Source organism: Urocitellus parryii, chromosome 10 (assembly GCF_045843805.1).
Source record: "Urocitellus parryii isolate mUroPar1 chromosome 10, mUroPar1.hap1, whole genome shotgun sequence".
NCBI classification, from domain to species: domain Eukaryota; kingdom Metazoa; phylum Chordata; class Mammalia; order Rodentia; family Sciuridae; genus Urocitellus; species Urocitellus parryii.
In genome coordinates, this window is record NC_135540.1 from 38,805,103 (window position 1) to 38,820,865 (window position 15,763).

Consider the following 15,763-nt stretch of genomic DNA (forward strand, 5'->3'; position numbering starts at 1 on the left):
TTATAAGTACAAGTGATGGACCATTTGTAAATCATCTGAGTGTTCTTCATCTCTTCATGTCTAAGGGAATAATAATTGTGTCTCTCAATATTACTAAACTAAGTACAAATTTGTATCAATAATAAATATAATAGTGAAAGTTAAGGGATGTAATGCTCAAAATTTCCATGTTCTTTTCTGATTTAGTAACTGTTAATAGTGAGTCTTACCCTTCAATTTTCCTGATACTTTAAGCAACATGCACTAAGTGCCAGGGCGCTGGACTGTGTACTTTGCCACTTGTCCATAAAGCAATATCAGTAGATATGATCAAATTTCTAACTGAACACCCAAATCTCTGGTGATATTCCATTTTCCCAAACTATCATCTGAAATTTCACCTGGGAAAGAAACCACTATTATAATAAAATATTTTCTTTCATAGTTACTATTTATCTGAGGGAGACTGACAATTATGATCTGCCTGTTTATTCTTGTTCACTTTTTGTTCTTATAACTCATACACTTTCACCCCATCAACAGTGATAACTATGGTAGTTCTGGCTGCAGTGGTGATAGAGTAGGTACTAGGTTGGTAGTCAGAGTACATAAAATGATACTTTAATGTGAGGATTTCAGTGAGATAACTTATCTCTTATATAGTGCCTCTGGATAAATCATCATTAATTCTTCTGTACATTTATAGAAGTTATCTCATAGGAGCTGGGAGAAATTATAGTGGGTCCTGCTGTTGTTTTTCTCTAGTCTGGTGTCACTTTCATTTAAGACCCTTGGTATTTGCTCTCATTGTGTGGCACAGTTTAATAAATGGTGTGGTGCTTGTAAATCATCTTTGTACTTCCATTATAGTTAATTCCATTGAGCAATCTGTTGAACAGAGTAATATCCCCTCCCCATCTCTTGGCATTTTATTTAAAATAGCATTTTCTATTTCTTCTTGTTTTCTATTTTCCATCAAGGACAAAGATAAGCAAATAGTTAAAAAGAACCAGTCTTTGAGATGACAGACGTGAGACTACTTGTGAATTAGGGTGTTTAGTCAGCTTTCTGTTTCTTTAAAGAAAGGCCTGACAACCAACTTAAAAAGAGGAAAGGTTTATTTTGGCTCACAGTTTTGGAGGTCTCAGTCCATAGTTATTTGACCCATTTGTTTGGAGAGGTGATAGTGTGTGGTCATAGAAGTTGTTTACCACATGATGGCTGGGGAGTAAAAGACAGAAAGGAGAATGGCTGGTTCTCAATATCCCCTTCCAAGGAGGCCCCGCCTCTATCCATCACTTCCCAATAGTAGTGCCCTAGTCTGGGGACCAAGCCTTTAACACATGTGTCTATGGATGACACCTATACAAACCATGACATAGAAGACTCATGTTCTGAAACAGCAGTAACAAAGTAGTAAGTAGTTTCTCTAAAATTAGTCAAGTAAAGAGAATTCTAGAGCACAACATGCATTGAGAAGAGGATGATATTCACCAGAACATGTACAAAATGTTCAAAAGTAAATATCTGTCTAGATTTTATTATTGAACTTAAAGAACATAGGTAACATGAAGCTCAATTCAGAGAAAAATAAAATATTGTTGATGACATGAGATAGAAACGAAGTCTGCTAATTTGAGTGGAAGAATACTTTAAGGGTAGAAAAATATTAGGTTCATATTATTTATTCACTGTAGCATCAGAAAGAAACAGTTTATCTGTTGGATATAGAACCAGCCAGGCCCAGGACACTTCTTAGATTCCGGATAGGCTTCTTATACAAAAATGTCTAATGCAGTCTTCACTGGATATCAAAGCCCAAGTGTGTTAATGAATCTCTTGGGATTCACTTTCACTTTGTTGTCAACCAACCATTCCCAGAGTCTCCGAAATATAAAAATTTAGCATTATTTTATTAAGAAAATTGTGAATTAACATATATTGCTACCTTTTGAAAACTCAAAAAGTAACTTACAAAAGGATTTCATATATATAATGTCTATCATATATATTCTATATGTGAACTCGGGGATGCTTTACCACTGAGCAACAACAGATCTTTTTATTTTATTTAGAGACAGATTCCAGGTCTCCAAGGCTGTCTTGAACTTGGATCCTCCCTTCTCACCAAAGTAACTGGAATTATAGGCACAGTCACCACAACTGCCATTAGTGTATATTTTGGTAGACACTTGCATAAATATTACTATCTTCAAAGGAAAGGGCAAATGGATTAAAATATAAAGTACAGAAAAAACTTATCTTCAAGTGTTTACTGTAATTCTATCTAAAAAAGCATAAACATAGTGGAATGACACATAAATTATAGAACACTGAAAAGGAAATGGAGAAACAATAATAAATGAAGATACTTCTGATTTTTTTATGTTTTCTCAACTCGATAATTTAGTGCAGTATATCAAATGTTGTCATGTAGATTGATTTGTTTTTCAAAACATTTATCTCAAGATTTCCTTAGAGCAACAGAACTAAAATGTAACACTTACTATAAAATGGATTTGACAGTAAAAGCCAGAACAAAGTTTTCTTTAAGAATGACATTCAAATAATCAGTGTTATGTGAGGCAATGAAGCTTGGAATCTGTTTTCCAAAATTCTTTAGAATTATACACATTTATTTCCAGGAAGTTGTAGGAGACCTCTGCCCTTGAGAAAGTTTGCTATAGAGCTTGATTTTAAGCTCATTGTCTTATGGGAGTTCAAAACCTTTCATCTGCAAGAGTATGATCCAGGCTTTTGAATTTCCAAAACTGAATGTTACCACTGTCTCCTGAATATACATTTTTAAGGGTTGATTTATTAATAGGATATGCAGACTATCAATGTTATGAGTCAATATCAGATAATTCATCTATGTATAATCTTTTCTGTCACTTGCTTAAAATCTCATGCAAAATCCCACACTGACAAAAGCAGCTCAAGGAGTCTTGCTTATGATTTTTTTCTATTTCTGCAAAACGTTTCATTCATTTCTTCTATTAGAATCCTCCAATAGCTTGGTTGATTAGAAAAGCTTTACTTCTCTCTTGTGTCATGTAATCAGATAGTGACAGGCAATAATTGATAATATTTCCTAATTTTTATCAGTTAAATATCCTGGAATCTCTAGATAAATTTAGAAATAAAAGAGAATGAGCAACTCATTCAAGTATTTGCTACATGTATTTTCTACTTTTAGTAGATTAAAAGTATTGTTCAGATTTTACCAGAGTTCTCCTACCAACATTTTAAATACGTAGCCTTATATCAATTTCTAAAATAGTTGCAATATATTATGTGAAAATTATACTGAATATCTTCATTCCTATTTCAGAGTTCTTATTCATGGTTTCTGGAATAGTAAATCTAAAGTAATCTTAATGGCTATCTAAAATATGTTCAGTTTATTGTACATTTTAATCAAAAGAATTGAAATAATGTTTGAATAGACACTAAGAATGTGTAGCAATTGTACCATCTAGGCAAACTTGTTCTCTTATCTGAGTTAAGATTAACTCTTTATTTAAACTTCATTAAGATTTTTTTCTGTATTTGTGTGCATGTATATTTGAAACCAAGTAGAAAAATATGAGCATACATTATTTTCAAATTTTTATTTGCTTATCTACTTGAGTGGAAAATATCCTGAGAGAATGTGTTAAGAATATAATGAAGTGTCTTCTGTTGCTGCCTATTATTAGTATCTTTTTTCTTCCTTTTTGTAAATTAAATTAATAATGAACTTCTAAGTCCATGTCTTTTTAAAGGTTAATCTTTTATTTAAGAATTTTTTTAAAAATACCTTTGTTTTTATTTATTTATTTATTTTTATATGGTGTGGAGGATCAAACCCAGCTAGGCAAGCGCTCTACCACTGAGCCACAACCCCAGCCCTTATTTAAGAAGTTTTAATGGATTATATTTTCAAAGGATTAGGACAGTGTTAACAACATTCCTATCATTCTCTTATATTTGATTACATGCTTTGTATTTATTTTTTTATCTAGAAAAATGTAAGAGAGCTTTTAGAATACCAGAAACTATAAATATAGGAACTTCTTAAATTTAATATTTCTTTAGTTTTCATTTGTATATTATTGACAGATATGGTTTCTATGATGAAAAATAAAACTAGGTCCATTAACTTAAATTTCTGTGGGAGGAAAAAAAATGCATGATGCATGTTGCAAAATCAACTAAAAGGCATTGAAATAGCAATGTAATAGGTCATTACAGATACAGATTAATTTTTAAAAGAAAATGCAAATCTATGCGTTCAGCAAAGATAATGCTAAATATCTTTGTATTTATGAGATGCATTTGGTAGCCATTCTATTTAATGAAATACACTTAAAAGATGCATGAAGAACGATAGTTTGATTAATTTCCCAGATAACTATTTCTATATGAGCGATGATTAAATAATCATGATTTGGATTCTTATATGTCCTTATTTATTTATCTGTTTCTTATAACAAAAAGCATTGGATTCTAAGGTACGAGTGGCAAGAATGACTCCAGAAAGGCCCCTGTTCATTGTAGTTTTTCTTTCTTCACAGAGTGCAGACATGAGCCCAGCAAGCAGCACCACTTCGCTTCCTGTTAGTCCTCTCACTGAAGAGCCAGTGCCTTTCAAGGTAAAGAAATAACCAGAAAGGAATTTTTTTTTCATATTTTTAGGTTAAAAAATAGTTTAGATACTTGATGCATAGGAAGCAAGGTAAGCTGCTTTAATCTTTTAGAACATGATTTCAAATATTTAAACCATTATTTTTTCTCTCCATTGTTATTTTATTGCTAGCTGAAGGTAAAGGTGTTAACTACTTTGTGGAACAGTTGTTTGCCCTACATCTAAGATATAGGGATTTTTAATCATAATCTTTGATGCATGTGATTTAGGAATTTCACGTCTGTTGTTTATACTAATTCAAGTTAAAGGTTTAGAATGAATTATTTAAGCCCTATCAGCAGTTACATTTTTGTTAGCAATGCTAGGTCACCAAAAAGTAATGATGTAATCATTACAAAATAAAAGTCAACATTAAGATTTGAAATATGGACTCATTCTCTGAAATATATTATATTTATTAAGTATTTAAGCGAATATGCAAATAAATATTTAAATGCTATGAGTAGAGATGCTATATGTACATTACAAATATGAAGTATGTTATTTCCCCATTTAAGAACAGGTGTTTCACTTTAAGCCAACACTTGAAGATCAGCTATTTTATATTTGTACCAAGCAAAAGTGAATATAATTAGAATTATTATAAATAAAGGCAATTCTTAAGAGTATGAGGAAAAAAACTGATAAAATTGGAATGATGTAGACACCTGCATTGCTTTCTGTATAATTTGGTTTAAAAGAGCAGTTCATACTTTTGAGACTCATGATTTTCATGATTTGTCATAAAAGTGTTATTGTTATGAGATATTTTTCCTTGTTCATGTCAAAACTCTATGCTATTGAAGTTTGTTTTAGTCAGCTTTTTCACTGCTGTGACTAAAAGACCTGACAAGAATAATTATAGAGGAGGAAAAGTTTATTTGAGGGCTCATGGTTTCTAAGGTTTCAGTTCATAGAAAGTGGGCTCCATTCCCTGGGGTTGGAGGTGAGGCTGAACATCATGGCAGAAGAGTATGGAGGAAATGGGCTTTCAGGATGATCAAGAAGCAGAGAGAGAGATATTCTGCTCCCCAGATAGAAAATTCATAACCCAAAGGCATGCCCCCAACCCACCTCCTCCATCCACACCCTAACTACCTTCAGTTATCACTCAGATAATCCTTCAGGGAATTAACTCATGGATTGGGTTAACCCAATCATTTCTCTTCTAAATCTTCTTGCATTGTCTCACACATGAAGTATTGGGGAACATCTCACATCCAAACCATGAGGAACTTCATCTTGCTTATGCCTAATTATGGATTTCTTATACTCAGTATTTCTATATTGTTGAAAATTATAAAAGGTCATGAATTCCATTGAGAATGTTTAGTTTTCCCCTTATGGATGCTTTGTTTGCTTAATAATAAAGAAATAATTGTTAAAAGCTAATTTCTGTATCAAAAGAATGGTTACATGCAGAATAATATTTGATTCCATTATTTATTGAGAAATATTTCATTTGTTATTTTATATTAAAATGAGAACATAATACTAATGCTTCAAAGTTTAGCATGACTTGATATTTCCATTTTATTTGTCATGTGGGATGAAATTTATAGAAGAAACAAATCTTTAACAAGACTTTACTTGAACTCTGAAAGCTTCACCAGAAACCATTTTCTCTTTTTAATATATTGATAATGACTGCAGTCCTCAAAAATTAATGTATTTTTTAACAAAGGTAAAAAAGTAGGTCAAATATGTTCCAGAATATGCTGACATAATGCTAATATAAATATAATTATTCTACTTAGATTCTTTAACTGGTTCTAAGAGATCAATATTGTTTCTAAGTTAATGTGTTTAAGTGGTTTTATAAGCAATTAAAACTTTCAAGTGCTTATAATATGTAATATTGACATTCGATGCTAATGTAGTCTTTCTTAAATTACTTTTTTTGTGAAAAGAATATTTATGTTTTTTTAAAAAATTTTATCACTTGTAAAATGATGTCATTAGTACCTAAAAGTATGTAAAATTTAAATTTCAAAATTATGAAATAAAACTCCAGCATTTTCTTCTTTTATCTTTAATTTATAAATTTTCACTATGTAAATGAGTAATGGAATATTTATTTATCTTTATGTAAAGGCAAAATGTATTGAAAATATCTTTAGAAGTACTTAGCAGTCTGGTATATCATAAATTTCAAAAATCTGTTGAAAATAATTGAAACCATGGAAAATGTAATTTTTCTTATAAATATAGCAGGAAAAAATATAATGTTATAATTCCTATGTGTCTAAAATTCTCTCTAAGATTATGATACTTGACCAATACGCTAACTAGAAAACAAAGTGCTATATTTTTCTCCATGAATGTTGCATGGGTGAGGGATATTCCTTAGCCTCCTACAATAAAGTATGTGCAGCAACCCATCACCATCCACTCTGATATTGGAGGACCAAAACGTCTGAAAGATAAGTGTTGGTGACTGATTGAAGGACTTGATTTTCCCTTTTCTTCTGGGAAAACTAGTCTACTAAAACCATGGTTCATTTTGGAAATTCAGAACCATTGAAGGAAGATATCTTGTTTCGGTTTAAACAAGGATGTTCAAAGAAGGCCTGTTTTGAGTAGGGGACATTTTGGTTGAGACCATAATAATAAAAAAGGGAGAAAGCCACTCATGCTTCCAAGTTAAGAGGCAAAAGTTTTGAGGAAAGAGAACAGTTTACGTATTCAGAATTGGCAGTGGAGTGGAGAAGAGCAAATGAGAGAACAGGTAGTTTAAGAGATCAGGCCGTAGAGAAACCTTATTAGGAAAGGTATTGTATGCTGTGTTAGACTCAGTATCTTACTTTGCATGGAACAGAAAACCACTGGAGCATTTTCAGAAAAAAAAAAAAAAACAATAGAATAATCAGATTTTATTTTAAAACTTTTACTTGGCTTTTATGAAGATATCTGAAGGACATGATAAAAGAAGGAAATCAAGGTTCCTATAGTTTAAACTGGAGTGGTAAAATTGAAGAGGTAAGAATTGGTTGAATATTGAACACATTTTGAATGTTGAGCTAGTGGAAGGTATTAATACATAGGATGGGTCATACATAGCATATACTGAAAAGACAAAACGAAAGATGATTCTAGTTATATTGTTCTCTATATTTCCCAAGTTTCACTCTATAAATTATCTTTATGGTATCATAAATAACTAAATATCATGATATAAACACTAATGAAGTTTTTTTTTATTTGACTGGTTTTTACTATGGTAATAAAACAGAAAGATTAAATGTGATATGGTAGAGGATATTGACTTTGCTTAGGCTAATATTCAATCCCCAAATTAATACTCATTTTATAATCTATTTTCTCTGTTAAATAACTGAAAAGCACACAGGTAAAGCTAGACATGAAGTCATTTGAGGCAGTTTCTGATAGATCAATAATTATAGGAGAAAAATGTGATTCATTGGTACTTAGTTGACAAAATGATTAGGTAAAATTTTTCAAGGAACAGATGATGAATTTTTAATATAAATTCACATTATGATTATTTTAAAGGATCAGTTGATATTAATGTCTTGGTCAATTGTCTGCTGTTGTAACAGCATATCACATACTGGATGAATTATAAACAACAGAATTTTATTTATACCATAGTTATGGAGGCTAGAAAACCTAAGGGTGTGGTGCAAGCTACTGGTGAGGGTCTCCTTGCTGCATCATAACATGGACAAGTAATTGAGTAGATGGGAAAAAGAGAGGAAATGGGACTGAACTCAACCTTTTTGTTAGGAACCCATTCCCACCATGTTGATCTCACTCTACTCATGAAGGCAAAGCCCTTGTGGTCTAATCATCTCTTGAGGATTCTCTCTCTTATTTCCATCACAGTGGCAACTGAATTTTAATATGAGTTTTGGAGGGGAATTTCAAAACATAGCAGTTATGAAAGTAATTTTAAATAAAAATGTCATCAATATGTTCTATAATGGGAATAGAAGTTAAGGGGGATCTATTATCTATAATCTGCATATTTAAGTAAACTGAAGGCTTAAGTAAGGTAGATGATGAAGATCACCCCTTTATTCACCAATCCAATACCTGCCTATATGACTGGAACTCCTGAAAGCCTGTTGGCCTGTCCTTCCTTTGCAATCCCTTCCTTCATCCTCCTCTTCTCCAGGAACTAGCTTGAGTTTCCTCCCAGTATAATCCTTTGAGAATGGAGTTGTTACATGGTAGCTGACTTCCTCTACAGTGACTGTTTTAAGAAAAGAAAAAGTAGAAGTGCCAGGCTATTTAGGACTAGGGTCAGCAATACCAGCTTTACTTCCACATTCTTGATTTGGTTAGGTAATTATGCCAGTGGTCCCCAGGTCTACCTCCACAAAGATTTGTAAAAACACAGAACTCCACATAGACTATACAAGCTCATCTCCCTGCAGTGAAAATACAGCAAGATACATGTGGAGTTTCAGTTCAGTAAAGCCCATTAGAAACTTGGCAACAGAGGCTTTTATTGTGGGCTGATCATGCGGGATCTCTATACCTAATGGTTACCAAAATTCCAAATTCCAAGAAAGAAATCTGGTGTTTAACATAAACCAGATTGTTTATATAGACATTTGAGGAAAAGTGAACCAGTCTTACCATTTTATGGAAAGGTTTTTTTTGTAGGACACTAGTTACAGGTCAAGTATTTAGACAAGGGCCAATAGCCAACACTGCTGCAGGCAGGGCTTTGGAAGGGTGGTATGTAACACTAAGGCTGCCATAACAAAATACCACAGTCTAAGGTGGCTTAGAAAATAGAGCTCTGTTTTGTCACAGTTCTGGAGGGTAGCACCCAAGATAAGGTGTTAGCATTGGGGGTTTCTTCTGGGGCTACTCTCCTTGGCTTGAAGAAGGCTACCTTCTTGCTGTGTCCTCATGTGGCCTTTCCTCTGTGTAACTGACCTTTCTTCCTCTTCTTATAAGGACACCAGTCTCATCAGATCAAGTCCTGATCCTAAGAGCCTCATTTTAACTTACCACCTCTTTAAAGATCATCTCTCTCTATATGGTTACATTGTGAGGTGCTAGGGATTGAGACTTACAAATTTGTGGGGAGCCCAATTCAGCCTATAATGAATAGGCAGACTCAGACCTGCTATGTGAACTCTCTATTACACACACAAAAACCTTAAATCAAGAAATGGGGAAATAAATTGCACTTTTTGAAGGGGAATGACAGAGAATTGTAGCAATTTTTAAACCATATGTTGCTATGTGATATTCTTTTAGTAGGTCAGTTTCATGTCTGTTGAATTCTCAGTCAGGTATGAGGAATCTTGGTTTGAAGGCAGAAAGAAAAGAGTTTTTCTTATTTATATTTATTAATCAGTATATCATTTGAGCATATTTTCCAATGCCACTTTAAATTCTATTAATTTTAGAAATTTCACTCAATTTGAATTAAAGTCCTTCAAAAATTGTTGTTGAGAATATCAAAGAATATTTTACTGAATTCATATAAATTCATTAAAAGTAAAATTTAAATCAAAATAACAACTACCAAACAATAATTTCTATAATATGTTTATATAGTATAATCTAGGTTAATTATTTTTCCTCTGCTCTATTGAGAAAATTTAGAATTAACATTATATCTATTGATGTTTGCAGATAGCATTATTCTTCCATAATGATTGCTCTTATAGCTTGGGAATTTATATCCTAGTAAGAAAAATAAAAGTTTAACATAAATTAAAGCCAAAGTGAACTTAACTTGTGGCAAAAGATGAAGTATCTCTCATACATTGTAGACCTCAGGGGAAAAGATGTTAATGGGAAAAATAAGCAAATACTTTTCTTTTGCCTGCTAGCTTCCACAGCTGTCCAAATTCGTCTCACATACTGTCCAAATGATTTTAGGAAGGTATGTACAAGATGAAGAACTTGTCAACATTGATACATACTCAAAATAATGGCAGACCTCTTACCATCTCATCTCTAGCTAACACATTCATTTTCTTACTTAAATTTAAATCTCAATGAGTTTCTTCATGTTTGTCCAGGTTGGTGCCTTAGATTTTTCCTGACTTTTTTTTTTTTTTTTTTGAGTTCTCCAAGGGGTATGACAAATGGAAAACCTTTTTTGTGAACTTTTATTTTAGCATGTTTCAGACTTTGGACCTTGTGTTCCTCAACTTTTCATTGCTGTGACCAAAATACCTGATAAGATCAACTTAGAGGAGGAAAAGTTTATTTTTTCATGATTTCAGAGGTTCATTCCATTTTCAACTAACTCCACTGCTGTGGAACTGAGGTGAGGCAGAATATCTTGGCAGAAGGGTATGGCAGAGAGCAACTGCTCAGCTCATAGAGCTGGGAAACAGAGTGAGAAAGAGCAGAAGGAGCCAGGGACAAAATATAATCCCCAAAGGCATGCCCCCAGAACCTACTTCCGGCAGCCATGCCCCACCTGCCTACAGTCACCACCCAGTTAATCCTTTACAATTATTAACCCATGGCATGGATTAATCTACTCATTAGGTTATTGCTGTCTTAATAGAATCATTTCACCTCTGAACAGTCTTGCATTGTCTAACATATGAGCTTTTGTGAGATACCTCATATCCAAACCATAACAAGTCTTATTTTATCTGTTTACTTTAATCAGAGAATCCCTTTGATAAATTTACTTGACAACATTTATTGAGCACTTGTAAAAGATGATATTGGAACATTAAATTCAATGATCTGCTTTCTCTATCGTTGTGCTAAACAGAGCTCCAGAAAATTACAGATATGTCAATTCCTATTATCCTCTCTAATGGGAAAATGTAAAGATTTGGAAGTATAAACTTGAATAGTGTGCTGTATTTCAGGTACAAAATGTGGAAAGATATTTCTGGATTCATTTGTATGTAAAGTACAGGATGTTGAACTATTATTAGCAAAAATGCCAGTACAAGCCTTGAAAATTTGGAAAAAGAAAACAACTATGGATTATTTTTTTAAACAAAAAGATTTTAACAAACTGACTCATTATAACCTCATTCGTGGTTTGGGAACTGACTTCAGAGTAGATTCACATCTTTGAAATATTTGTTTTGTCTGCCAACAAAATACCAGACTGTTTTATTCGTGAATTATTGAAGTCAACAAGTGCACATTTGGCTAGTGCTCTGTTCTTCAGCATCTATTGCTCTCAAAAAAACAAACAAACAAACAAACAAAGCAAAAGAAAAAAAACCTGATATGAGATAATAGCAGAGGAGGTTATCATTGCTGTGTATACCAATATAATAAGATCTCTTAACATCCAGTGCAGAAATCAGACATTGTAATTGGCTAGAATTTAACACTTAGGGTTCTGTAAGAGAATATCATCATTATCAATAATAATTAAAGCAACTGATCACATCTGTAGTACATCAGTGTTTATTTCTCATTTTGATATTATCATTTCATATAAACTTCTAATCACATTTATCCTTCGTCTTTTTATATGATCTTTAATATTGCTGCTGAGTTATATGTAAGTATGAAGAAGTATACTACAGCCATTTCTTTAAAGGAGAATTGAGCAAACAAAATAATCTTCAAAGATTACAACTTATTATCATCCTCATCTTTTGAGGTAGAACATGAATATGAGAAGCCATCAAATGTGAATTCAGCATGAGTTCAATGTATCTGGGAATTAGCATAATACTAAATAACATATAAATATTATACATTGTGCCCTCCCAAAATTCCAATGTTGAACTCTTCACCCTCAATGTGATAATATTAGGAGGGTAGGACCTTCAAAATTGATTAGGTCATGATAGCAGGGCCTGGTGAATTATATTGGTGCCCTGATAAGCAAACTTGGAGAATGTTCTGTTTTGTGAGGATTTATAGAGAAGATTTCCACCTGTGAAACAGGAAGTAGACCTTAACCAAAACCTTAATGTGCTAGCACCTTGATTTGGGATTTCCAGTCTCCAGAATTGAGAGAAAAAAATTTCAATTATTTAGAAGTTACTCAGTCTGTATCTTGTTATAACAACCAGAAGTGACTGAAATACATGCAGTTGAAACTGTAAAATAAAATATGCAAGAAAATAAGTACAATTATTTCTATCAAATGTAAAATAATTTTGAAATGTCTCTATTTTCCTTGGTAACTATATGATTTTTTTTAAAAAAAATTGAATCCAGGGGCTAGGGTTGTGGCTCAGTGTCGGAGTGCCTGCCTAGCATGTGTGAGGCACTGGGTTTGATCCTCAGCACCACATATAAATAAATTAAAAATAAAGGTACATCAACAACTAAAAATATTTAAAAAAATAAATTCTGGATGAAATTGTTTTATTAGAGCATTGGGTTTCCCTTGTTTTTATTGTTTTGTATGGAAATATTAAGTAACCATGTGGACAGATTCAGAAAATTAGCAAAATAAGCAAATATTATGTTTTGACATTTTTGCATTTATTATAAATTTAGCATTTCTTTGCTGCAGTTTTCATACCACATTTAAGTAATTTTGCTGAGAGTCTATATTTATAATATAATATTGATAATCAAACTTAGAAATTGGATAATAATGAGAGAATTAGGAAATTCTATTTAGTCGTGCTCATAATAAAGACATTCTTAGTACTGTAGGGAAATAAAACCATGCATTCTGGAAAAAGATGTTTTGGCAGAAACTTTTTTTTTTTTTTTTTCAGATAGTAGCTGATACACATCTCAGAAAATTAGAAGGTAAACAATTACCAGATGGGTGTATTAGACTATAATCAATAGTCTAATAGCATAAATTTTGAAAATAGATATATAATTTGAATACAATGAGCAACTATTCATGTCAGATTCTCAAAGGAAGAAATTCTATATTTTCTTTGAAACTCTTGAATTATATTATCAGCATTTGGTTTATATTTCGCACCTAGAATGTCCTCTTTTTCTTAATGTCTTTTATCAGAACAAATCTGATGAGACACTTATTAAGGATATGTGACAAACACTGAAGATGTAGGCTAAATCAATTATATTACAATCCTGTTGCATATACTTCTTGGGAACAAAGGTACATTAAGAGCAGTTAGACCAGCTTAACAAGAAAACTTGGCTGCAGCATTTGAGTCTAAAAGTTTTTTTTTTTTTTTTAACTTGTCAAATCATAATTCAGGTAGAGGAATTAAGCTCAATTTTCTTTTTGTAAGTATCTTTGCCAGAAATGGAACCTTTTGGCAAAGTAGAAAGATAGGGACATGCCAGTACCCATACTATAGTGAGACTCACCATAATTTGTGGTAATGTACTCACAGAATAAAGTTAATGGTGGTCTCTCCTCTTGTTTGCATTAGCCTTTTACTCCTCTTTTCTGCTTTTCCCCATGGACCTTAGTAGTGATGTTCTCTTTACTCTCGCCATTTCTCACCATTTCTCATTTCTGTTACTTTCCTGAAAGGGGTGAGTCATGGAAAATTTATTGAGGTCCTACTATGTGTAAGACCTTATTTGAAGGTACTAGAGGTGGAGATATATATATATATATATATATATATATATATATATATATTTGGATTATACAAAGCTACAGAAAATCATAGTCCTACCATATAATGATTAATTTGAACTGTCAACTTGATTGGATTAAGAGATGCCAAAGATAGAGGGTGTGCCAATGAGGGTGTGTCTAGGAATGATAGGCATGTGGGATATCCAAGTGAAATGGAGACCCTCCCTAAGAATGGGCAGTACTGACCAATAAGATGATGACCTGAATGGAGTAAAAATTGGAAGCACATAGAAGCGGCAACAGATGCAAGCTGGATTCTTCTTGAATGGGTTCTTGATTACTGCTGTGATCATCGGAGGATATCAGGCTCTTGCTTCTTTACTCTTCTAAAGTGGACTCTGACAATGATTCTCCAGAAGGCTTAGGTCTCAGACTAGGTTAGTACCACTCACCCCTGTTGTTCTGGGGTTCAGCCTCTTGGACTGTGCAACTACTGTTTCTCCAGCTCTCCAGCCTGCAGACAGCCATTGTTGACTATCCAGCTTCTGGTCGCATAAGCTGACCTAATAAATGCCCTATTTATAATCATACTTCCTGTTGATTCTGTTTCTCTTGAGAACCCAGACTAATACACACCTGAGCCTGGCCTAGAAAAGCTCAAAGAATTTCAACTACGTAGTGTTGAGCAGAGAGAAATATGAGATTTCAGCCAATTAAGAGTAAAGGTCTCAGTACAGACCCTGAAGATGCAGAAATTATAAACATTGAGTCATGGCTTAATATGGAGTGGTGAAGTAGAAGTTGTTTGCTGTGTAGGACAGTATAAACTTAATAATGAATGTCATGGAAGGCTTAGACCCAGGAAATATTTTTGGAATCCTGGTAGGTGGAAGATGATGCAAGAAGCAGTTGGGATAGTACACATTCTTTATTCAGAGGTGGCAACAGTCCCCAGTCTCTAGTTCCAGTCCCATTTTGCCCCAGCCATTTCTGTTTAGCCCTCTTGAGTCTTTCTAGAGGCCTTTTAAAAAATATGCAGGCTGGGGGCTGGGGTTGTGGCTCAGCGGTAGAGTGCTCGCCTACACGTGGGAGACCCTGGGTTCAGTTCTCAGCACCACATAAGAATAAATATGTGAAATAAAGGTATTGTTTCCAACTACAACTAAAAAAAATTTTTAAAAAATATATGCAGGCTAGACAAAGAAGGCTCATTGCCAACAAGTAACATAAGTGGGTGCATGCTTATAAGTAAATGTTTAAGACCTTAGTACACACACTGAAGCAGGGTAGTCATGACCTTTGCTATATACTAAAAACATAGCTTTCCAGAAGCGTTGGCAAGGGAGCCAAACTACAGCCATTTTGGGCTTGCTCCACAAATAACTTAGGCTCTTCTTTTTAAAGGATGTGAAGAACAGGAAACAAGCAAGAGTAGAACAAATGGTAAGATGCAAAGTAAAGAAAAAAATCATACTACGTTAGCTTGGTTACCACAGAATGGATTCTGAACTTTGTTTGAAATTTGTCAATCAAAAATATCAAGTAGGATTAACTAATTAAAACAAATAAAAATATTTTTTAAAAAGCATATTCAGTATACATGCAGGTTTTTTAAAAATTTCCAGTGTCTCCACCCTCCAAAAATAAAACACACACACACACAC

The 15,763-nt window shown here is 33.1% G+C and overlaps 1 protein-coding gene across 1 annotated transcript in view; it reads left to right on the forward strand.

Annotated features, from left to right (window-relative positions):
* Positions 1 to 15,763, forward strand: part of Ccser1 (coiled-coil serine rich protein 1) — a 1,027,931-nt gene that overhangs the window by 313,344 nt on the left and 698,824 nt on the right. The window contains exon 6 of the mRNA XM_077803585.1: positions 4,539 to 4,616. Within this exon, the coding sequence (XP_077659711.1) occupies positions 4,539 to 4,616 (78 nt within the window). The remainder of the gene's footprint in view (positions 1 to 4,538; positions 4,617 to 15,763) is intronic.